This window comes from Chiloscyllium punctatum, chromosome 8, assembly GCF_047496795.1.
Source record: "Chiloscyllium punctatum isolate Juve2018m chromosome 8, sChiPun1.3, whole genome shotgun sequence".
Classification (NCBI taxonomy): domain Eukaryota; kingdom Metazoa; phylum Chordata; class Chondrichthyes; order Orectolobiformes; family Hemiscylliidae; genus Chiloscyllium; species Chiloscyllium punctatum.
Genome location: NC_092746.1, coordinates 77,764,370 through 77,791,275, shown reverse-complemented (window position 1 = coordinate 77,791,275; position 26,906 = coordinate 77,764,370). Strand labels below are relative to the sequence as shown.

Genomic DNA, 26,906 nt, shown 5'->3' with positions numbered 1-26,906 from the left:
TATAATGAACAGCCTTTCTTTAGACTAATATGCTTAAACATATCTAAGATGTTGAGACATAACGTATCGAGATAATCTAATATCCAATGCGCCCACAGTTTATCTAGCCTTAGCTGCATTCCATCTAAAGATCCTCTCTAAGTCAGCACTATTCTGTCCCCAGTGCCCACTGGACACCCACATTGTGCCACTATTTAGGAGGGGAACATCACACATGGGCAAGCACTTGCACAATTTCAAACATAAGCTTTTATATACAGCCAGCAAGTACAAACAAAATGAATAGGTGCTGCAGTTCACCTCCATAATGTAAACCAAATGCTGGCATCTTAAATGATGACTATTTTATACTCCATGATGCACCCAGCTCTCATCTACTGGAACTGGATGTCAATCAGGTCCTGTCTGGTTTGTAGAATGCAATGCAGCTGAGCCCTGTCACGGACATGCAGAGTTTCTCCTCTCTACATTCCTCGTCCTCCTCCTCCTCCTGGAAGACTGCTTGCCTTTCCTGTTTCCTCACGCATCTATCACATCACCTCACTGCCTGCTCCAACTATGCTGAGCACAGCACATCAGGATGATGCACAACACCCTATCCAGACTATACTGGGGCCTCCCAGACTACTCCAAGCAACAGAACAGCATCATCAGGAAACCTCATAGTCTGTTCCATCAGGTTCCTGATCACAGCATGTTGACTTGCTATGCTAGTTCAGTAGTCAACACATTATATTAAAAAGGAAATGCCTACAGTACTCTGATCACCCTCCCATCCCACATTGATATAAAATATTCAATTTAGCATTGAATTCAGTAGAGTCCATTGTAATGAACAGGAGATATAATGAACCCTTGGCAAGTTTCACAACTGACAAGACACTTTTCTCCAGCAATCTTCTCCTTTTATGTCATTGCTACTAACTTCCACATCATAGAGATGGCATTGTTCAATTTGCAAGTACCAAGTGCATGACGCAATTTGTCTTTGATCAGCACTTGAAGCATTTGTTCACTCTGCACGTATTGGAAACAGACAATGGAATGATTGCAAATGATCACAGCTGCAGTTTGTGAATATATTTCACGTATTTGTGTACTCAATCCCCTACTGTCCAGATGTGAAGCTTGTACTCTCTTCCACTGAAGTGACACTTCCTCTGCCCATGCTAGGAATTGCCTCAGCCCCTCACTACCACACGGAACTGTGCCTCCAGCTGTCTTCCTTGCCACCTGAACCCCGAAATTACGCCTTAATGATGTTCAACCTGTTCTTCTCCACCACCGCCTACAGTGACAGGCACAGCCAATAACCCCCACTGCTGTAGCCTACTATGCCCTCTGACTCTGTTCCGCCTACCCCCTACACCTTGAGAGTTTCTGTCTATTACTGTCATTGTTCCTACCTCTGTACACACATCCTGCCACCAGTCTTTCTGGCAGTGATTGTCCCCTGTTCTACAGATCACTGATCAATGGATGGACCCCCTCCCCCACCCCCCAGAACTGAATTCACCCCAAGACTTCTGACCACCTTCAATAAGCAGCCCTTAGATTTGACTGATCAGATCCCTGACCACTGCACTCTCCTGAATGATAATACACATTTCCATTGATTGCTTCTGATGGCCCTACAGGACTGGCCACTGCCCACTCCCCAGACTCTAGACAGACAGACCCTGATCATGAATGGCCTAAATGAATATTTGACCATGGCAAACCCCTGTGACTCGTTACCAGGACCCTGTGTCTGACAATGGCGCCTCCTTGACTGGGCTGAGGATTAGCCCCATCCACTTTCTGACATGGTCATCAGTTGAATAAATGTGCAGTGTATTGGCCACACAGGAAGCTGCTACATTGATGTCTCCATGTGCCACACAGCAAGACATCCCTTCAAATCCTGTCCAAGCCCTGACAGATCCCTTTGACAAGCAGTCTGTCTGTATTTCTGTGCAAAAGAGTGCAACAATGAAGCACTGCTGATAGCCTTCAATTCTGGCTGAAGTCCCAATGTTCTAACACCCAAGGTACTAAGAGAGCATGCAAGCAGCCCTGAAATGCAGCCTGGTCCTATCTGTGAGCTGGCTATGGGCTCCTGTATGTAAAGTGTCCTTGCAGCAACAATGCTAGCTTCTAGTGTGTCCCATGGTGTTTCAAAGACATCCTGCAAGTGGACTGAAGTGATATTATGAGGGTCGTGAAGGTTGGCAAATGGATGAAATTCATTGGATGTCAATGTCATGAATGAGGGGCATGTGCACATAGTGGCCATGTTCTAAGATACTGTTTGGTGCTGAGTGACACGAAGGCTGGTCACACTGATCTCCATATCAAGAATTCTCGGTGTCGATTCGGTGTGGTTGGGAAGATAGGAAGCTGAATCTTTACAAGGAGAATTGTGGCATAAATAAAGCATTTAGCAAGTAATAATCTCCCTTAGTTAAGACATAGGAGCGGAAGTAAGGCCATTCGGCCCATCGAGTCCACTCCGCCATTCAATCATGGCTGATGCGCATTTCAGCTCCACTTACCAGCGTTCTCCCCGTAGCCCTTAATTCCTCTAGACAACAAGAATCTATCAATCTCGGCCTTGAAGACATTTAGCGTCCCGGCTTCCACTGCACTCCGTGGCAATGAATTCCACAGGCCCACCACTCTCTGGCTGAAGAAATGTCTCCGCATTTCTGTTCTGAAATGACCCCCTCTAATTCTAAGGCTGTGTCCACGGGTCCTAGTCTCCTCATCTAACGGAAACAATTTCCTAGCATCCACCTTTTCCAAGCCATGTATTATTTTGTACGTCTCTATTAAGTCTCCCCTTAATCTTCTAAACTCCAACGAATACAATCCCAGTATCCTCAGCTGTTCCTCATATGCTAGACCTGTCATTCCAGGGATCATCCCTGGACAATTCACCGCTGCCCAGCAACAAACTCTCTTCACTGTCCAGCGATGCAGCAGTTTGTTCTCAACATTGAGATAGGCCTTGCGGATTTCTTGCGTGATTCTGCCACAAATCAGTAGTTCACATCATTCAGGCCCCCACATGTTTCCATCCAAAGAAAAAGTGACTTAGATTAACGAACATCTCAAACAACGGCACATCAAGTCTGAGGGGCTGAATGCTCTTACTCTGCTTCTATAAATGGGACTGTTACCTGTAAAAATGTTCATAGTCATTGCAAAGAGCACACTAGTACATAATTTACACAAACCTTGCCCTTCTGCTACTTCCTTTGGTGCATATATATGGCAGTCAGCACCATCCCAGTCTAGATCACACGTACATTTTCCTTCATTGCTGCAAGTCTGTAAATGAAATATCAAAATTAAACAGTATATCTACAAGATTCCATCTGTTTTTAATTGCTGGTCCAAACTCACAATAATACTATCAATGAATGAAAACATTATTCAATTAACCAGTTGCCATTATGTTAATATGAGCTCTAAAATGGTATGGATGAAGTTAATTGTTAAACAGAAAACATTTGCTTTGAAAATAGGACATTATTATTTTGTACACTGTATTCTGGAAACTTCTATGTTATAATGGTTACCTCTAATGCAGAGGATTTTAATCCAGCGCCATGTTTAATATACTGACATCCAAAATTCAATGTTGTGAACTTTACTGATTTCAGGAGTAAATTATATATATAAGGACAACTTCATGAGCCTTCTGAAAATGTGCTAAAAGTAGAGCTTAATCTAACTCATCAATTGATGAGCAGGGCTGTTCTTTTTTTCACAGTAAATTTGTTTGTATCCATATAACTGTGTTCTGATTGGCCAAATGTCATATTTTCAAAGCTGAATGAGACCTGTTAAAATAAGTGAGAGAATCTTTCCTACTCACACCACAACAAAGACATTGGTCTATACAACAACCTTGAAAATGGCTATTAAAATGTTGGACATTTACTTTTGATTTCATTAATCCGTGCTCGCAAAATATTATTTGGAGCAATGCATTTGAGAGGTGCATAAATGGTACTGATCCTACATTTGGTTTGATTTTCAGCCCTTGCTGGGACCTGGATTATACATTGCAAGTGCTGAAAGTAGTCCAGTCAACTAGCATTCCAGTCCCTTCATCCACCCCAATAATAGGTCACTTTTTGTGGGGGGAGAATGAAGATAACCAAAAGTATATGCCTATTTTGACCAATTTGAGAAAGGTAAATGGGATTTTCCGGTTATGTTTCAGGTTCCTGCAGGCGGAAGAGGACTGAACAGCTTCCTGGAGGCCGATTCCTGATTTTCCAGGAAATTTATCAATACAAACTAAAATGTTAATTTTAATATTTATACAGTAATGGTGACTTTTTTATTCACTTGTTGAATGTCAGCAATTACAATTATGTTTGAGGTCTCATGCACAGTAATAGACAATTATAACATTGAGGATCACTGTGAAGGTCTCTCAGGTAAAGTTTAGCAAGCCTTGAGTTCAAGGCAGGTGTGTCATTGTCAAATTTAACATTGATTTGTACTAATAGTGTGTGATTATGTGCTATCATTAGAGATTACCCAAGCTTTTCACTTTGCACAACAGAAAACAGGAATATAATTTTATCATTCTGGGTTAGATTCAAAATAGGTTAATAAGCAAAGTTCCATTCTCCCATCCTGTACCTGTTCAATACACAAATAAGAACAGAAAATGCTGGAAGCATATATTACACCAGTAAAAATTTGTGAAGAGAAAAATTACATTTTGGATGTCATAAGAAATTAGGACCCTCAAGTTCCTTTTACCAAGTTTGAAACTTGGAATAAATTTAGCTGAGTCAGCTTTGAATCTCTCTCTATAGGCCAAATATAAACAGCATCTACCAAAGAAGGTCAAAAGGCAAGTTATAGAAAAAAGTTATGCAGCTTATTGACGCCTGGTGCCCCCAAGTTATTTGGTTAAAACAGAAGGGTCTATTATTACAAGAGGTAAGCTGACCTTGAGCTGGGGTGCGCATGGGAGTGATGGCTATTCTGTCGTTGTGGGTAGCTGGCCCATGACCTTTGGCTAAGAGCCAAATGCATAATTGACATAGTGGGAAGGTAGCTGAAAATGTGTTGCTGGAAAAGCGCAGCAGGTCAGGCAACATCCAAGGAACAGGAGAATCAACGTTTCGGGCATCAGCCCTTCTTCAGGAATGAGGAAAGTGTGTCCAGCAGGCTAAGATAAAAGGTACGGAGGAGGGACTTGGGGGAGGGGCGTGGGAATGTGATAGGTGGAGGGAGGTCAAGGTGAGGGTGATAGGCCGGAGTGGGGGTGGGGGTGAAGAGGTCAGGAGGAAGATTGCAGGTTAGGAAGGCGGTGCTGAGTTCGAGGGATTTGACTGAGACAAGGTGGGGGAGGGGAAATGAGGAAACTGGAGAAATCTGAGTTCATCCCTTGTGGTTGGAGGGTTCCCAGGCGGAAGATGAGGCGCTCTTCCTCCAACCGTCGTGTTGCCATGGTCTGGCGATGGAGGAGTCTAAGGACCTGCATGTCCTTGGTGGAGTGGGAGGGGGAGTTGAAGTGTTGGGCTACGGGGTGGTTGGGTTGGTTGGTCCGGGTGTCCCAGAGGTGTTCTCTGAAACATTCTGTGGGGTAAACTACGAACTCTTAGAAATAGTGTTTACCAACAACTGCTCAGAGTCAGGAGGTGGTTTGTACCTGCAGCTGTCTTCTTCAGATGTAAGATAGACCAAAAGAGGCAGAGTAAGGCCCAGGGAAGAGCTCTTGAATTCTTTAACTAGAGAGCAGGATGCTGCCTTCACAACTTTCATAACATCAATAGAATTTGTGCCAACTACCTCCTTTGCTTTTGGCACTGAGTGGACCATCCTCACTTGTCAGAGCTCGTACACTCTTTCTCTCTAATCATCTCAGTATCAGAGCTAAACTGCTGTTGTTTTCAACAAACTTAATACAGAATCTAAAAATAACTTATGAATGTTTGACTGCCTCCATATAGGGTAACTGTGGTCCTGAATCTCCAAACCTTACAGCATGTCTTTCTGAGGTCTTCCTTTCTTCTATCCTATGTTGACTAGTATATTTGTGTGTATCCAGTGTTTCCTATCTTTACTGTGCATTTCCAGCATTTGTACATTTATAATTTATTTTGCAGACTTATAGCAATCAATTGCTTCGTTCAACTTTGCCATCCTGTAACATTAACAATTTGATCAATGAATTTAAACATGTTAAAAAGTTCAAAATGCAACCATATTTGCTAATATATGACTGCAGTTTGACATTTGAATTGTGCAAATCCCTTTAAGATTAAAAGTTTAGAAGGTTTATCACCTATTGTTTATGTAAATGCCCAAAACCAACCCTTAGGCAGGGGTCAAAGATGGGTAAATGGAATTGATCCACAGATCTGACATGATGTAGAATTTATAGAATCCCTACTGTGTGGAAATAGGCACTTCAGCCCAACAAGTCCACACGGACCCTCCAAAGAGTAGCCCACCCAGAACCATTCCTCTACTTTTCGATATTTACCCCAGGCTAATGCACTTAACCCACACATCTCTGAAAACTATGAGGAATTTAGCATGGCCAATTCACCTGACCTGCATATCTTTGGATTGTGAGAGGAAACCGGAGCACTTGGAGGAAACCTATGCAGACACGGGGAGAATGTGCAAACTCCGTACAGACAGTCGCCCGAGGCGGGTATCGACCCAGGTCCCTGGCGCTGTGAGGCAACAGTGCTAATCATTGAGCCACTGTGCCACCCCAGGGGTATGTGATTTCTAGAAGGCATTATGCAAGATAATAACATTAAAAAGATTCTTGCACAGATTAAGAATTTAGGATAGTGGATGTATTAGCATGGATTGAAGATTGGTTAACACAAAGAAGATTAGTGTTTTACAAGTTGGAAAAAATAACTAGTCGAGAGCCACAAAGATCAACTCCCATGTCTAAATTATTAAATATTTAGACTAATGATCTGAAGGAGGGAACAAAGTGTAATACATCCAAATTTGCTGATGAAACAAAAGTAGATGTGAGAGCATGTTGTGAAAAAGACAAAGGGAATCTGCAACAGGATACAGCCAGATTGCGTAAGGGGGCAAAAACTTGTCAGGTGAAGTTTAATGTAGGAAGGGGTGAGGTCTTCACTTTGATCGAAAGAATCAAAAGGAACCCTGTTTTCAATGAAGAGACACCCCAAAATGAGACTGGAGCACAGAAAGATCTGAGTGTTCTTGCACATGAAGCACAAGTTAGCATGTAGGTGCAGCAAGCATTTAAAAAGGCAAAATAGAACATTGGTCTTTATTTCCAGGAAGTTGAAATATGAAAATAGGAAAGTCTTGTCACATTAGTACAAGGAGTTAGTGAGGTTGCCCTGCTGTACTGTGTAGAGTTTTGGTCCCCAACTTTGAGAAAGTATACATTGGCATTGGAAGCAGGTCAAAAGAGACTGACTGGGCCAATTCCTGGAACAAAGAGGTTGACTTATTAATATCATCTCAACAGATTAGACCTTTATTCATTTGAGTTTATAATAATGAGGGATGATCTTATTGAAACATACACTATTTTGAGGGGGCTTGACAGAGTAGTTGGTGAGAACATATTTCCACTGGTTGAGGGATCTCAAACTAGGGGTAATAGTTACAGAATAAAAATAAACTTGTTTAGAACTGAGACATGAAGAAATTTCTAGTTATAAGACCATAAGAAATAGGAACTGGAGCAGAATGTTTAGCCATTTGAGCCTGCTCTGCTACTCAATAGGATCATAGCTGATCCAATACTTCTCAAATCCACTTTTCCTGCTTTTTCCCTGTACTCTTGATTCTCAGAGACTCATGACCTTTTGAGAGAAGAAATTCCTCCTTATCTCAGTCTTAAACTGACCCCCCCCCCCCCCCCCCCCAATTTCTGAGACAATTCCCTTTGGTCCTAAGACTTTCCCTCCTCTCACCATTCACCCTGGCAAGTCCCTTAAGAATCTGATATGTATCAATGAGATCACCTCTCATTCTTCTAAACTCTAGTGAATGGAGAGCCACCCTGTTTAGCCTCTTCTCAAAATACAATTCCTTTCAGGCAGAGAGATTTTAAAATAGCAAGGAGTTGTGGGCTATGATGAGCTGGCATGAAAGAGGAGTTGAGGCCAGGAGCAGATCAATCATAATCTTATGGAATGACGGGGCAGATTTGGAGGAGCAAAATAGCCTACTCCTGCTCCTATTTCTCATGTTCTATGTTCAATTAAATGGAAAGTATGGTGAATGCTATGTTTAACTGCTCAGGGGCTCCAGTCACCACAGAGTTAAACAACACATTATGTTGCTGATGGAAACATCTAAGGAAAACTTTTCATTTTTTTTAAAACTAGCATTGTCTCTAAAACAATTGTATTCCACACTGTTCAAATCCATTTATCAGTTCAACAAAATAAATTATTTCACTCTGATGAGCAGAGTCTTTTCTTCCTATACAATATTTAGACTCTGAACAAATGCTCAATTTGCAGATACTCAAAAAGATATAATCATTTTAACTGCTTTAACAAGGAATAACATTCCTATCACTAAATTTAATCTTAAATGCATTTTAAGCACTGTTACTATTCAGCTAAATATCACACCATGGTGCTTCCAGAGAAAAAAGTTTAATAGAACTGAGTAGACAGTAATCAATACATGTCTGATCACCTCAATTAATAATGAAGAGAGAATGCTTTGTGATTGAGAATCTTGTCAAGTAAAACAGATTAACTAGTACATTTTGCTCTTAGGGAAATGCTTATCAGTTTACAATTACAGTGAAAATTCATTAATATGCTGTATTCTTGTTGATGAACAGATTCTCTTTATAAGGTTCCATATACTAATAGATTATTCACTATACTGTAACTAGAAGTTTCATAAGAATATACAAAATAGTAGTAGCTCTGTCAATCAATAAGATTGTGGCTGATATTCTACTGTAACTCCATTTTCTTGCAATATCCCTGTAGCAATTAAGTTTTACAAATTCTTTGTGGAAATGGTCATTGCGGCATGTGGAACATTTGTTGCCCATTCCTAAGTGCCTTGAATCAAGTGGCTTGCTCAGCCATCCCAGAGGGCAGTTAAGAATTAACCACATTGCTGTGGATCTGGAATCACATATAAACTAAAGCGAGGAAGGATGGCAGATTTTCTTCCCTGAAGGGCATTAGAAAACAGAATTATTTTATCATGGTGACCATAACTGACACTAGGCTTCAATTCCAGATGTTGTTTAAATTATTTGAATTTAAATTGAACCACTACAACAGTAGAATTTGAACCACATCTGCTATATTAGCCTGGGCCACTGAATGTCAAGACAGTGACATTACCACTACATCACTGTTATTCCTTAATACCCTTTGTACTAAATATCTACTGGTGGCTGTCTTGAATATACTCAATGAATGAGCATCCACAGCTTTCTGGGCTTCAGATCTGACCATAACACCTGGTGGAGTTTACATGCAATTTATTAAAAATCTGGAATTATAAAGGTAGTTAGTAATGGTGACCATGATAACTCTTATTGATTATTATAAAATCCCATCTAAATCACTAACGTCCTTTATTGAAGAAATTCTGCCATCCTTACCCAGTTAGCTGACATGTGACTGTGAACCCACAGTAATGTGGTTGACTCTCATCTGCCCTCTGGTTGGCCTAACAAGCCATTTGGTTCAAGAGCAATTAAAGGTGAGCAACAAATGTTGACTTGGCCAGTGACACCCAGTCCCATGGCAGAAGTTAAAAAAAAACTTTCTTTTTATAGATCTATCTATTGCATAATCAGACTGCATTTAGTTTTAAAAGCAAATTACTGTGGATGCTGGAATCTGAAACCAAAAGAGAAAATGCTGGAAAATCTCAGTAGGTCTGGCAGCATCTGTAAGGAGAGAAAAGAGCTGACATTTCGAATCTAACTGACCCTTTGTCAAAGCTCATTAGTTTTAACTCATTAGATTAAACCATTCAAAATCTAACATTTTTCTTTAAGAAATGTGCTTATTCCAATGAATATTCCAAGTTAGTATGGTGTGTTTAGTTTTGTTATGCACATTTATTCAACAACACATGAGCTATGTATACTTACTTATCAATAGCAATTTGGCAATTATTGTAATGTTGAAAAGTTCATAATTTGAGATATAGGTTTTAGTATAGTATGAAAAGCTATTAAATGTTTCACCATGGAGAATAAATGAGGTAGATTACCCTCATTGTCAGAACATGGATTGAATTTTAAATATCCCATTGGTGAGGATGGGTTACACAAATTCTGCTCACTAATGGAAAATAAAAAGAAATTTTCACTTACCTATTAGTGAGGACATGCTATGCAGTTTTGTCTCATTAGTATTTAGAAAAATAAGATTATAACATTAAGTAGATATTGAAAGTCTGTACATATTCATGATGTACATGCCTACTTTGTGTAACTGTTTGTTTAGGCATAGAATCATTTTCTACTGAAATCTTACTGAAATTAAATAAAAGAATAAAACTACAACTCTTGGCAAAATAGCGTACTTACATTAAAAAGTTGCATTACATTCTCTCTGTCATGTGATACTGAATGGGTACCAGACCATTTATTATTTCTGTGCATTGTTATCCACATGGATTGCAATTTATATTTAATTAACAATAGTTGAATCATGGATTGTGAATTTAAAACATTTTAATAGATTCAAAATGTTTTCATTTAACGAGTCAGCACCCTGAAATATCCAGATATTTTATGGTTATTTGTGGACTGAGGATGCTACAGGCCATGCCAGCATTCACAGCTGATCTCTAATGCCTTAGTGAAGGTGGTAGTGTTCTGCGTTCTTGAACTGCTGTAGTCTTTGGGGTGCAGGTATACCCACAGTAGTAAATGTCCAAATCAGGATGATATATGGTTTGAAGGACAACTTGTAGGTTGTGATGTTCCCATGTAACTATAACCCACCTTTGCACTGCAGCCACCATGTGTCATTGATGCAAGAAGTGGATGGTGTGCCAAGCAAGCAGTCTGCTTTGTCCTGGATGGTGTCAAGCTTCTTCAGTGTTGTTTGACCTTCATTCATCCGGACACACGGGCAGCATTCTTTCACATTCCTGGCTTGTTCTTGTCAGAATATGGGGATATAGGAAATGAATTACTTGTTGCAGTATTCCTAGCCACTGTACTGCTTGTACAGTGACAATACTCTGGCTGGTCTAGTTCAGTTTCTGCTCAATGATATCTCCAAAGAAGGTGGTAGTAGGAGATTCCATGATGGTAATGTCATTGTATGTCAACAGACAATGGTTAGATTCTCTCTTGTTGGTGAGGGATATTGTCTAGCACTTGTGTAATCCAAATGTTCTCCCTTATCAGCCTAAACCTGGATATTGCCCAGGTCTTGCTGCACATGGCCACGGGACACTTCAAATGCTAAAGATTCACAAATGGTGCTAAACATTATTTAGTCATCAGCGAGCATCTCCACATCAGATCTTATGATGGATGGAAGGTCAGCAATGGAGCAGCTGAAGATGGTCAGGCTGAGGGGACTGTCCTGAGGAACTCCTGCAGAGATGTCATAGAACTGAGATAACTGACCTCCAACAACCACAACCATTATTCTTGCACCAACCAACAGAGAATTTTGATTACAAACAATCCTGGTTCTGCTGGGGTTCCTTGATGCCACACGCAGTCAAATGCTGCCTTGGTTTCAGGACAATCCACTCTCACCTCACATCTGGACTTCATTTATTTTGTCCATTTTTGGTCCAGGCTGAAATGAAGTCATGAGCTGAGTGGCTCTGGTGGAACGCAAACTGAGTGTCAATGAGCATTTATTCCTTTGCAAGTGTTACTCAATGGCAACTCCTTCCATCACTTTGCTAATTATTGAGATTAGGCCGACAGGGCAATGAATGGTCGGGTTGGATTTGTCTTGTTTCTTTATGGACACATCATAACTTGGTCAATCTTCCGCATTATTGGGTGGATGTCAGTATTGTAGCTGTACTGGAACAGCTTGCCTGGGGGCACAGCCAGCTCTGGAGCATAAATCCTCAATACTATTAATGCAATGCAGTCAGGGTTCATGGTCTTTGCAGCATCCATTGCCTTTACCTGTTTCTTGACATCACGTGCTGTGAATCAAGTTGGCTAAAGACTAGCATCTCTGCTGCTGGGAACCTCAGGTGGAGACAGATGTGGTTCATCCAATTGGCACTCCTGACTAAAGGTGAATGCAAATGCTTTAGCCTTATTTTTTGCACTGATGTTTATGGAGCCTCCTCATCCTGTTATTTGTTTAACAGTCCACGACCATTCATGTTTGGATGTGGCTGGACTACAAGGTTTAGGTCCTTTTGATCTAATTGGTTGTGGGATTGCTTAGCACTGATTGTCACTTGCTGCTTCTGCTGTTTACCATTCAGGTAGTCCTGTTTTCCAGCTTCACCAGGTAACAATCTTGTTTTAGGTATGCCTGGTGCTGTTCCTGACATGCTATCTTGGACCCCTGATGGAATCAGGTTTGATCCCCTGGTTAAATGACATTTTGGGGGATATACTTACTAACTAATTTTGTTACTGAACTATCAATATGTAGCCTGGACTAATGATCCAGGGATACTCAACACAGAGAATCTTACAGCTTTACTTGGACTACAATGTTCTTTCAAAAGAGGGAGGAAGATGACAAAAAGTGGCTAGGGAAGCCAGTAGTAGCGGTGTGCTGCTCTCAACCTGCAGACAATGTAACAACAGGGTCCAGGGAGGTTCATGGCCGTGGACTGGCACCACATTTTCAGGTGCCAAGCCCGACAATTTGACCAACCCAGTATTTTCCTGCCGAGTATCCTTTAGGCGTATGCAACTTGCTTCTCTACTAATTCCTCTTCTTACAGGCACTTCCTGTTCTCATCTGAGTAGCCAATACTCACAATCACACTCAGCCAACTGCACTCTCACATCCAGGTGTGGGATGGTCACCTTCCACAAATGGTGTCCTTCCGTCTCTCTACATAAACCATCACGACCACTAAATTCTCTCTGCTCTCTCTCCTTCTCTTTGGGAGAAAAGGGCTCAAAGCAGAGACCAGGGTTTTGAGGGTAATGCAGCAATGGGACACTTGGGGGGCATTTACCTCCCATTGACATACACATTATCGGTCACCCACAATGAGCTCCACTGGGAAATTGTCTCTGTTCCAGAAGTCTCCAGCTATGAGCAATAACTGGCTGTAAGAGCCTGAGTTACTTGTGCTCAAACATGTCGAGAGAGCTGGTCCTCTGCCTGTGGAGCCTGTGTTGAGGAGAGCTTCCCTCATTCAGCTGTATCTCTGTTTCTATGTGGAAGGGCTTGCAATTGAGAGGGAAGCAGCTACTGCTGGCATTGATCTGGTGGCTGCTTGTGGTGCACATTGATGGCACAGTCTCTGCTCGTGATCCTCAGCAGTGACGGAAGGTGGGAATGAATAGATTGTACCCATGCCACCTGTAATGCTGGCAGCAGAGGCATGTCGTTGTGTTAGACAGGTAAATTACCTTCCTAGAAGTTGGCAAATCACTTGTCAAGTAGTGAAAACTCTCTGAAAGAAGAAATGCTTCAAATTGCAGCCTCTCGATGGCTATGCCTGGGGTTCCTCAGCCTCATTCATCAAAGCAATCCAAGGTGGCTAGTTTCATTGAAGAAACTCTTTCCACTGTGCATTTACTGTGGTAAATTACAGACAGGCCGAACAGGTTCTACTGCCATGAATTTAGAATACCATGTAAAAACACCTCAGAGCTTCCTAACAACCTCAATTATATTGCAATTAACTAACTGATGGATCTAAAGGTGTTCCAGCTCTCTTTCATTCCTGCCCTGGGGACAGTTGGGGTTAGCAGGACCACGCTGGATGTCTGGTCCAACTTCAGTATCAGGGACATTCTCATCTCATCATGTATGCGTCCCCTCCTACAACACATCTCACTATTCAACCACAGTCATAGGAGATTTTAAATTCAATTTATTCAAGAAATCAGGAATTAAAAGCTAGTGTCAATAATGGTGACCAGGAAACTATCAAAGTTTTCACACTGATGTTCTTCAGAGAAGGAAATGTGATGCCCTTACTCAGTTTGGATAGCACAGTTTGGATGGACCTCAAAAATTACCTCTGTTGTATGAAAGAAATCAATTCACTGTCTCAAGTGCAATTAAACATGGGCAATAAGTGTTAGCATCATCAGCAATGGCCTCGTCCCATGAATGAATAAAGATAAATGTAGTAAGGTATAGTTAAAAACTCTGTTGGCTACTTTTCTATAATTTTGCTTGATATCCAACCCTCAGCATTTTATAATGTTCTGTAACTGAGTTCCTTGAAGGCAAAAACTGTTGAAATTGTGATAAATGTTGTCACACTGGGGGTGGTGAGATCTGTTCACATCATCAGGCCCCATGCTGCCAACATCAGGCATATAATGTGCTCATCTTGACCACCTGCCTGCCAAAATCCATTTGCAATTAAATTCTCCCTTTCCTTTCTCATTAATCTGCTGTTCTGGATTTTATCCACGTGCTTTGTTATCTATTACCTGTTACCAATGTGGCTTCAGAAAATAGTCTCATTCAACTATAGCTATTCTGCAGTTGACTGGCATCTCAAGCAGGTGGTCTATAATACTGACCTGACCAAGGCCTGAAACCCATGTAATTGAAATAATTGCACACTGAGACATACGCCAAGGAATTTCTTGTCTCAGAGGACAATGAATGTCTGGAACTCTTTACCCCAGAGAATTGTGGAGGATAGATCACTGAAAGTATTTAAGGAGGAGGTAGATTGATTTTTGAAATATTGAGAAGGGGATGCGGAGCTGGCACAGAAGTGGAGTTGAGATCTGTGGCAGATCAGTCATGATCTTACAGAATGGTCTGAGGGATGAATGGCCTGCTCCTACTCTTTTGTTTTATGTTCTTATATTATTCTGAAGAAAATTCCAACCAGTGAAGAAATTCCCCTTGATTCCCACAGACTCCAGTTCTACTGGGGCTCCCTAATGCCATGCTCAGTCAACTTCAGACTTGACATCAAGGATAGTCACTTCCACTTCACCTCTGGAGGTCAGCTCTTTTGTCCATGTTTGAATCAAGACTGTGCTGAGGTCAGGAACTGAATAACCCTGGTGAAACCCAAACTGGGCATCAGTCAGCAAGTTATCACTAAGCATGTGCATGATGACATTATCCATCCCTTTACTGATGAGTAGGTTGAAGAGGCTGTAATTGGCCAAGTTGGTTTATCCTGCATGGTGTATAGGACATATGTGGGCAATTTTCTAGCCTTATTAAGTAGCTGTCAGTTTTGTAGATGTTATGGAACAGCTTTACTCAGGACATGGTAGGTTCTGAAACACAAATCAGCAAGACTGTTGGAATGCTCTCAGGGCAACATTGCACACAGGGACTCACTGTAGCGTAGAGTCTGTGATGCTGAGGAGCTCTGAGGAGACAAAGATGGATCCGTGACTCAGCACTTCTATCTTTTGAACTGGTGTTGCTCCTAACATGAACTACTCCACTCTTCAATAGTCTCTGATATTCAGATTATTGAGGTGGAAATGTTTAGGGTAATTTTGTACACACTCAATTTTTAGAATTGTCTTGCTTGTTGACCAAAACTAGAATTGTTCAATAACATTGTCATTGCTGGTGTTCACCATGAAAGTATTAAAAAATAGTATGAAGACTATAGGTAAAATTATTATGGAAGCATTAATGAAAATTTTGAAGTAGCGAAAATGTTCTTATAACTGAACAGTTAGCAGTACAAAAGAAGGAAAATACTGCAGAAATTTGAAAAAAAGATTGTGTGTGTTGGAAATGCTCAGCAGCTGAGGCTGCATTTGTGGAGAGAGAAGGAGAGTTAACATTTCATCTCAAGAAGAAAGTGAGGACTGCAGATGCTGGAGATCAGAGCTGAAAATGTGTTGCTGGAAAAGCGCAGCAGGTCAGGCAGCATCCAAGGAACAGGAGAATTGACGTTTCGGGCATAAGCCCTTCTTCAAGAATGGGCCATTCCTGAAGAAGGGCTCATGCCCGAAACGTCGATTCTCCTGCTCCTTGGATGCTGCCTGACCTGCTGCACTTTTCCAGCAACACATTTTCATTTCAACCCAAGAACCTTGGATTGGAAAGCTCCTGGTCAGCAGTTTACTCACACTAGAGAAATTTGTTATTCATCTTCTAAAATTCAGTATGTTCACGGAGAAGTAAGAAACCAAGAATATAAGATGCTAAGAAGATTTTCATTCCGACAAGTCAACTGACCCAGAATCTCTATACAAGACTAGGCTATTGTAAATAAATGAAAACTTTGGAGAATTATTTTGGCAAAAGGATGTTCAGTGGGAAATATCACTTGTGGTATTTTCAAGATGATGGACAAAATTTCCACGACTAGAAAATTTTTCTATGAGAAAATGTGCATTAAACCTGGAAGTATTCTAATAGATTGCTTTAAAATAGAATTTTCTATTAATAAAAATATAACAATTTTGATTCACATTTAAGGCATGAAGGTGATGGTGAACGACTAAAAAAATGACTCATACACGGTGTTGCTTAAACTTCCAAACAAAGAATTACTCAGCTCTATTCACTTGTATGATAACTCATTTTTCTGAAATAAAATTGAAAATTTATTTTAAGTGTACATGATGAATGGAATATATTATGGATAAGGGGAATTTAGTCATTGAGGAGATATTTAATTTGTCTCATTGCGAATTGTAATATATGATCTAGTTTTACATTTGTTTTGTAAATTAAGCTCAAAACTACTTCCCATTTTCTGTGATGTGGCAGATGTGCACACTGTATAGAAAATGAATCTTATTTTGCAATGGAAGCAGAAAACATTAGCGAAGAAAATGCTATTATGTTTGAATGCATTTTTTTTAACATCTGCAAGTGAGGGAGGAGTTGTTTAAGATTCTATCTTAATATACTAATTAGTGCTTAAATACAAGACTAAGCTATTGTAAATAAATGAAAACATTGGAGAATTATTTTGGCAAAAGGATGTTCAGTGGGAAATATTAAGATAAATGCTAAAATGTATAATCCATGAATACTTATGGCACCAGTTTCAGCTATGATTGCAAAACTTTTTTTTATCAGTTCTATTTATACATACAAACACAGCATAACATAAAGAAAATAAATTGTAAACATGTACACAGATAGCATATCTAAACATAATCGGCAGATAGGTCCAAAATACGAATGAAGAAAGGCCATATATTAACTTATGTAACATATTTGGAAAAGTTTAAATGTGATTTCCTCTTTCACTGTATTTTACAATTAGATAGCTGTTTATGTTTTATTGTCCTGGACTACCAATGTCCGCATAGCAGGAGGGCAAGCAGTATCACCAAATAGAACCTTGAGTGATCGTCCTGTAACAAATGATGAATGAAGAATTTATGACTATTTTGCATGTAACAAATCAAGTCTGCTTTATAAATGACCACATAGTTTTTCATAAATGCATAACTTGACCAATAAGAATGCAAGAAATAATTTGTCACTTTACCTTGCTGAGTTTGACATCAGAAATATAGATACAAAAAACTCCACTTGAGAATTTAAAAGGCACTTTTAATGTTCCATTAAAAGACTTCAGCTTGTAGGTTGTTACAATGCAAAACATGTATTTTGAAAAACTGAGTGACATATATGGTAACCTGTCTCCTAAGGCAAAGAGAAAAACTCCTAAGGCATGAGTGTAAAGTATTTCTTAGGATCATCACACCGACATCAGGCAGGCTTGAAAGCTCACACATATTACAAAACCTTAAACTGGTGCATTATACATTAATCTTTTGAAAAATTTGAATTCAGTGTTACTTTATGTATGTTTACACAGAGGATTCATAATCCAAGTACAACCTCCATATATTCAAATGGCTGATGAATATATTTTGAAATACTAATTCACAGTTTTACAAATAAAAGCAATGAGATGAAATGACTTCAAAATACTCCCTGAATCTTTGACTAAATATAATGTTATGGTTTGAAATTCTTCTGAAATTGCTCACAATTTGATTTTTACATTTTTAATTCAGGTGTTTCATTATTTTTGAACTGAACTTGTCTTAACTAATTAACCTGCTTTGTTAGGAGTGTTTGGATACAAAATGTGTGAAATTGAAACCATTTATCAATGTTTAACAGTGACTAGATTAATTTCTAAATATGATTAGAGGCAGTAGCTACATTATTCTTCTGCCAGTCAGTTACTGGCACTTCCTAGATCAAGAACAATTGTATAATTTCTAAATTCTTATTAGGAGAACTAAAGAGAAAACCAGACACAAGTACCAACTGATGAAGCCAATTACTCAGTTTACAGCATAGCCACTAATGGTTGAACGATGGAATTTATTTTATTAACCTACCCCATGTCCTGAACATTTTCTTGTACCACTAGCTCCAGGGCAGATACTGAAATTAAATGATTTCAGAGGAAGACACTTGTGATTGATACACATTCTGTCCTGTCCACACGGGGTTCCATCTTGCACGTATCCAAGATCTGTGACTTCATCTAATATGACATGGCCACCACTAGAAAAAAACAGATCAATATTGCAAAGGAGAAACTAATAAATGATTTATCATTTTAGAGGTCATATTTGATATAGGTGTTTATGTGTACAAATCTCACAAAGTCATGGGAAGTGGATAAATCATCCAAACAGGAAGGACTACATCCAAGGGTTCAACTTTCACAGGAAGCCCACTTTTCAATGCCATTCATTGCACACCATTTGTAACCACTGTCCACAATGCCTTCTCTCCCTTTTGTCTTTCAGGGACCAGTAGGGTGCTCACCAGCTCTCTGGAGCAACCAGAGATAGCTTCCTCAATCTCTGAGGACAACAGCACAGAGGCCTGAGAGAAGAATCGGTAAAGCTACCCACAAGCTCAGATACCGACACTTTGAACATTAATGTTAGAAAAGTTGGGGGGATCCAAGATGGTGGCAACCCAGCAAGTCTGAGTCTACAGTGCTCCCCCCAACTCTGGAGCAAAGTGGGTCACCCACCCCCACCACACTCACCAAATCATTTAAAATAGCTGTTTAATTAGTTGTTTAGTACTGAATTTAAACAATTTAATCTTCAGTAAAAATGACTGAAGGGAAGGGAGCCCGCAGCTGTCAGCAAGAAGGAACCCCTCCCCCACCCTCTCCTGCTGCAGCAGAGGCGTCCGCAGCCGCCCCGGGGGACTTACTTACGGTGGCGAGCCTTGTGGAAATAATCTCCAAACTGGATGTGAAGATCAATGCTTTTATTGAAGAATCCTGAAGTCGATGGGACTCACTCTCGGCTGTGCTGCAAAAGCACGACTGACACATTAAGGAAATCGAGCGCTGAGTCGGAGGGGGGAGCTAAAGGCCGTGACCTCCGAAACTACAGCGCAATCGGCCATGGATCGGGTCCGGACTCTCGAACAGCGAGTCCTGACCTTAAAGAACCACATTGATGACCTCGATTCTCGAGGTCGTCGAAAAAGTATTCGTTTGCTGGGCCTTCCCGAATGGGAAGAGGAAGGCCAGCTTACAAGGTTCCTTGAACAGTGGCTTCCACAGCTGATAAATCTGGAGGCTGGATCAGGCCAGGTAAGGGTGGAATGGGCCTACCGGGTTGCAATACGTGGGCCTGGCTTGAACCAGCGCCCCTGCCTGATCCTGTTCCGGCTGCAGAGCTACAAGGAGAGGTAGATACTCTGAGAAGCCTCTGGAAATCTTGGAAAAGATCCCCAAGCCATCATCTATAAAGGATCCAAGATCATGTTATTCCAGCACTTTTCCCCAGCTCTGGTCCGAAAGAGGAAGGCATTCGATGAGGCGAAGAAGTGCTTAAGGGACTTAAATATTCAGTACTCCTTACGCTACCCAGCGACGCTACGCTTTAACCATGAAGGATCCGTGTATAACTTCAGATCGCCGGAAAAGGCTAAGGAATTTTTGGACTCTCTAAGATAAATTGTAAGAGATAATTGATGTTGGTTTACCTCTCCCCCACTCTGGTTTATATCCCTCCCTTTATTTTTACCTTACTGTTTAATACTATCTTGGGGGGTAGGGAGAGGGATTTATTTATTTGTTCTCTACTTAACGATTTTCTCCCCACCTTGGTTTTTTAATTATTATTCTATATATATATATAGGCCGGAGGGTCTAGTTAATGTTGGTGGGGGGAGGTGGTTACCTTATTCTATTTTACCTCTGTCTCTAGGAGCGGGGTTGTTTTCCCTTGTTATTTTGTATTATTATATTTAATTATTACTTGTTGAGGTTGTAATTTTATAGTTATATATGTTTATACATGGTATTAACATTACCAAATATATTCAGGTGTTGGTGTGGGTGGGGGGGTGGGGGTAGGGTGCTCACTGTTAACTCTAGCTCTGTAGTATATTTGAATTTTCGCCATCCAATTGAGGAGCGTCTGGGTCAAGGGTGGGGCACTGGTTGGGAGAGGATATGATGGACCTTTGGAAAGGAAGTGATACCCCCCTGGGAACAAAGGGGAAAATGCCCATTTAAATATGTTTTATATTTTTTAAATTTAGAAATAGTTTTTTATTATACTGTTGTGAGTGTATTAGAGAGCCTTTATTTTTGTGAATTTTACATGCTCTATGCTCGAGATGTTCTGGATAGGGTTTCCCCTCCCGAAGGGTCTCGGATTTGCCCAGACGATTATGGTTGATCAGTCGGTTAAGGGGTGCACCTGGAATGTCAAGGGGAGTAATTCGCCAGTCAAAAGGAAGAAAACATTATCAAATCTCAAGAAAGAAAAGGATTGATATAGCTCTCCTACAGGAGACACACTTGTTGGATAAAGAACACTTGAAATTACGACAGGGTGGATTTGATCAGGCCTTTTTTTTCTTCTTTTAGCTCAAAAAGCAGGGGAGTTGTTAGTCTTATTCAGAAGAATTTCCCTTTCAAAATCCTAAATCAGATAAAAGACAAATCTGGACGATATATTCTGATTAAAGCCCTTATAAATGGAGAGGAATATGGGATTTTAAATTTGTATTGCCCACCGGCACATCCTTTTAAATTTATAACGGAAGCCTTCTCAAAATCGATGGCTCTTGGTGCCCGTCATACAATTATAGGGGAGACTTTAATTGTATTATGGATCCGGAAATAGATAGGATTCCCAAGAGTACTGCAGGAGTATCTCCCAGATCTAGACAATTGGTGGATTTGAACAAAGAATTAGGATTAGTAGATGTATGGAGATGTCTTCATCCACAGGGCAGAAATTTTTCTTTTTACTCCAATCCACATAAATGTCATACTAGAATTGATATGTTTTTTGCCCCCTCGATTTATTAAAATTCCATATCATCCTGTAAAATAGGTAGTATAGCAATTTCCGATCACGCTGCTGTATATATGGAAATCAAGGCGAGGAACAATGGGACATCCCCTCGGCATTGGCGTATGGACCCCTTCCTGATGAAAGATAGTAAATTTGTAAAGTACTTCTCTCAAGAATTTAAAACGTTTTTTAGAAATTAATTTAGGTACAGTTAGCAACCCATCAATGATGTGGGAGACCATCGAAGCTTACGCGCGAGGTTTGATCATCTCATACTCAGCGACCCAGAAAACATTAAAGGGAGAACAACAGCGTCTGCTCAAAGCTCGCTTAAAAGCAGCTGAAACAGCATACGCTGATAGACCTTCTATTATCAAATTGCAAAGGATTACGGCCCTTAGGACAGCTGTAAACACCACACTTACCCAAACGGCTAAGAGGGGAATATTATTTGCAAAACAAAGGTTATATGAATTTGGTGACAAACCAGGTAGATACTTAGCATTTCTTGCAAAGAAAAAAAAGGCCCCTTAAACTATCACGTCTATCAAGGAAAGTACGGGTATTTTGACGCATGATCATAAAAGGATTCACGCAATCTTTAGAAAATTTTATTCTGATTTATATAAATCACAGGATTGTGAAGACAGGACTATGAGGATGCAATCATTTTTTAAAAATTTGACCTTTCCGGACCTAACTCCGGAACAGATATCAGTCTTAAATGCTCCCCTAACAGTCCAAGAAATTCTTGACGCAATCAGGCAACTTCAGTGCTGTAAGGAACCTGGCCCAGATGGCTTTCAAGCTGAATTCTACAAAGAATTTACAGAAATATTGGCTGGTCCACTTATGGACATGTATAACTATGCATATAGTCAGGGCTGTCTCCCGCCTTCACTGAAAGAGGCAAATATCTCTCTTATCCTTAAAAAAGGAAAGGACCCAGAAGATTGCGCATCATACAGACCAATATCCTTGCTAAATGTAGATTTTAAAATCCTTTCTAAAACGTTAGCATTGAGACTAGAAAGGGTATTGCCACATATCATAAAGGAGGATCAGATGGGGTTTATTAAGGGCCGTAGATCATCCAATAATATTAGAAGGGTTTTGAATAGGATTTAAGCCTGTCATCAGGGAAAGATACCAGGAGTAGTGGTCTCATTAGACGCGGAAAAGACATTCGATAGGGTTGAATGGTCATATTTGTTTTACACATTGGAAAGGTTTGGCGTTGGACAGGTGATTACCAAATGGGTCTCAACATTGTATAGTGATCCCAAAGCAGTTGTGGTTACCAATAGATTAGGCTTGGATAGCTTCAGTGTGGATAGGGGCTGCCATCAGGGATGTCCTCTCTCGCCATTGTTATTTATGCTAATAATTGAACCACTAGCAGAAGCTATACCAGCTGATCCTAATATAGCGGCCCCAAGGATTGGTACAGGTAAACATAAAATTACCCTTTATGCAGATGATGTTCTCCTATTCCTCAGTAATCCTCTGATGTCCGTGCCTCGCTTAATCCAAGTTATTAATACATTTAGTGCATTCTCAGGCTATAAAATTAATTTCTCAAAATCGGAGGCTATGCCAATGGGTGGCCTTGCTATGATACCGCACTTAGTGGATGGATCCCACTTTCCCTTTGGTGGTCCCTGGAGGGTTTCTTATATTTAGGCGTTTTTATTGCCCCAGTATTTGGTCAGTTATATAAGGCTAACTTTGTGTATTTACTGGAGAGGATAAGGCAGGACCTCCAGCGATGGGGAGACCTTCCAACTTCCTGGTTGGGTAGAATAGCACTAATTAAAATGAATGTCCTGCCCGTCTCCTATATCCTATGAGAATGCTTCCGGTGATGCTGCCGAGGATGGCACTACATAAATTATATGGCTGGTTGGGTTCCTTTATCTGGAATCATAGACGGCCCCTCATTAAGCTGAAGAAGCTACAGCTTCCACAGGCAAGGGAAGGATTGGACTTCCCAGATTTTAGGAAATATCAGTTAAGTTCCCTATTAAGTTACATAGCTGATTGGGTTTTGTCTGAGCCACAATCAATCTGGTTGGACATAGAGGCTTCTCAAGAAAAATGCCCACTTATTAACCTTTTATTTTCAGACAAGAGGAAAATCATGACAGATCACTGTAAAAACCCTATAATACTAAACACAATTAAGGCTTGGAATATAATGCGGCAAAATGAGAGCAACTCACATAAAACATCCCCCTATGCACCGATAGTGGGAGCATGGGGATTCCAACTGGGCTTTACAGATGCCATTTTTAAACTCTGGAGATCCAGGGGTATCTCATGTTTAAGGGACCTATTTAAAGAAGGGTCCTGATGTCTTTCGAACAGCTGCGTCAGAAATTCGGATTACCTAATGGAGACCTCTTTCGATACTTCCAAATTCAAGATTATATACAGAAGAAGACTATGTTATTAGATAGTTTTTAAAAATCAAATAGAGAATGCAGAGTGCTACGGCCAATGGGGGTATCTTTCGCCAGTACTATTTATAATTTACTACATGATAAAGTATCAGGAGATATGGACAATCTGCTTAAAACATGGGATCAGGATTTGGGACTAGAAATCTCTATAGAAACGTGGAATGACATTTGGGAAAACGCCAGAAGAATCACCATCAGCAACAGAACTTAGACTATCCAGCTGAAGATACTTCATAGGGCCCATATAGCACCGGATCGATTGGCAAAATTTAAGGCAGGAGCATCTCCAATGTGTCCCAAATGTAAAATAGAGGTGGGCACTCTTGTACATTGTCTATGTACCTGTCATAAGACCCGTAGATACAAGACTAAAGTAGCAAGTACCCTGACAGAAATTTTAGGAATGGAAATTAAAGTGGACCCTGTATCTCTCCTTTTGGGCTTTTCGAACTTATCCTCCCTGGACAGGGACGGGAAGGGATTATTTTCTGTTCTCTCTTTCTGTGCAAGGAAAAATATTTTGGTAAACTGGGTGGCTGAGGGCCCCACTGGACTTTCAAATTGGCACAGATTAATTATGGAATGTATTCCCCTTGACTTCCTTACAAATATGGTTCACCAAAAGACCAAAATATTTCATAAAATATGGCAGCCCTTCTTGAATTGTTTAAATACAGATATTTCGGCTATCCTAACAAGGGCTTTTATTTAATTGAGATTGCGAAGCTGGTTGGTCCGGGGCCCCTTGGGAGAGGAATCCCGCATGAATACGGGTTTTGTTACATTTGATGTTAACACATTCCGAGCATGTATCTCACTATCCAATTTCTGTGTTATCCGTTGTTTTTTTTTCTTTCTCTTATTTGAATAATGTAAGAGACTTAATTATACACTTAATTATACACGGGTTAGTTGTAGGTTAGATTAGTAGTTAGTTGAGTTTTGGTTTTTTTCTCGGTATTTTTCTTTTGTTAAATTTTGGTTATTATTTATTTAAGATTTAATTGTATATCAATGCTTGTACTTGAGAGTTTTGTTTATTTTTGTAAACTTGTAAAAATGTTAAATTTCCAATAAAAATATCTATAAAAAAATGTTAGAAAGGTTGGGAGCATGATTTGGTGGGCACCTCACTGCAACAGCTCAGCAGCAGTTACATTCTGGGCTACACAGAGACTTAGACAAACAGATGCGTTGCCAAATCAAGCAGATTTTTACAAACTTGAGACTTCATATACAGTCCAATGTCACCCATGCCACTAAGGGGCCTTCAACAAGTTTTCTTTCTTTCCTACCCACCAACTCTCAGTGTAGTACTTGGTTCCACAGCTGGGTGGATGAAGAAGTTCAGTAGTGGAACTCATTGGATGCTTCAGAGAATGATACTGTTCTGTGCAACAGAGCATTTAAAAGGCAGGGTTGGATAGACTTGGGTTTGTTTTCCTTGGAGCAGAGCAGACTAAGGGGGATGTGATTGAGATGTACAAAACTATTAGGGGCAAAGATAGGGTAAACCGTAAGAAACCTTTCTCCTTGGTGGAGGGATCCATGACCAGGGGCATGGATTTAAGGTACAGGGCAGAAGGTTTAGAGGGGAAGTGAGGAAAAGATTTTTGACCCAGAGGGTGGTGGAAGTCTGGAACTTACTGCTGCAAGGATGGGAGAGGCAGACACGCTTATAACATTGAAGAACTATTTAGAGGTGCACTTGCAACACCAAGGCATACACAGCCAAGAGCTGGAAAATGGGATTAGAGTAGTTCGGTGCTTGATTTTGAATGGCACAGACTTGGTGGGTTTGAAGCGCCTTTTTCTGTGCTGTAGACCTCGATGACTCTATAAACAGAGTTGTCACAAGTGTTATATTCACTTAAAATCCCTCACATTTTAATATACATTAATGTCTTGGGCGTGACATAGAAGGTAAAGCATGAACAAGATTTAGGCTGACTGGAATTTTTCGATTTTTTAATCAACCTGGTCAGATGTGTTACACACACCTCAGGAACAGTTTGAACTTGGACCTGGGTCACCTGGCTCACAGGTGGGGACATTACCACAGGAACCCAGCTAGATTTTGTTTTCTTTCTTTATATGGAGACGTTCTCTTACACACAACTTAATGATCCTTTTTCCCATCACCTGCGGTATTTTCTCCCATCTATTAACTACCATCATGTACAACGGAATAACTTAGGTGCAAAGTCCATTAAGGGTTTTTAAAATCAAGCTGTTCAGAGATATTATAACTCACCTCTGGAGAAGGTAGGAGTTGAACTGGGCCTCCTAGCTCAGAAGTAGGGACACAACCACTGCACCACAAGAGCTCGGAGGCTGGATTATTTTTTATATCTGCAAGTGCTGTCACACACAACCAAATGATTTGTTTCCTCATCGCCAAATCACCATCATTTTTTAAACTATTAATCACCACCAGAGGCTAGGTCTTGTCGTAAACTGACTGATAGACTGTAGCTATAATTCAGTATCAATTATTGTAGAATAACTAGCAGGAAATATATGAGCCAATACAGGGTATATAATTATTCAATTATAGCAGGAACATAAACTTCAAAGTATATTACAGAGCTGGGGTAGAATAAAAAAAATTAGGTTGCACTCACACATGGAGAAGATACAAATTAAAAGTGGCTCTGCTATTTTTGTGTACCGTTAGTCCATCTGGAATATTGTACATGCTGCTGATATCAATCATCTATTTACAAGGGCACAGACAGTTCAGCAGGTATTGGAAACGTAGGGCCACACTTCTACTTCCAATTAAATATTGTTAGGAAACTGTACAATTTGTGCATTGAAGCAAAAGAAAACAAACCTAGGGCACTTCCCAGTGCACTGAAGTGAGAGATATGATATTTAAAATAGCTAGCTCCAACTACTTGGGTTGTACACTGAGTATAGTTGTACTATAATTCTGGGACAAGTCATAATTTAGGAGTCACTATGTAGTCTACTGGTGTGCCATGTAAGTTTATGAAATACATTTCAAAGAGAAGTGGGAATGTGCGATGTGAGGAAGA

The 26,906-nt window shown here is 40.3% G+C and overlaps 1 protein-coding gene across 6 annotated transcripts in view; it reads right to left on the bottom strand.

The window, feature by feature from the left end:
* The window catches only part of adam22 (ADAM metallopeptidase domain 22), a 391,455-nt gene that overhangs the window by 42,648 nt on the left and 321,901 nt on the right, over positions 1-26,906 (bottom strand). For all 6 annotated transcript variants that reach the window (XM_072575862.1, XM_072575864.1, XM_072575865.1 and 3 more), the window contains exons 23-24: positions 18,458-18,626; positions 3,219-3,312 (exon numbers count right to left, since the gene is read on the bottom strand). In XM_072575862.1, the coding sequence (XP_072431963.1) occupies positions 3,219-3,312; positions 18,458-18,626 (263 nt within the window). The remainder of the gene's footprint in view (positions 1-3,218; positions 3,313-18,457; positions 18,627-26,906) is intronic.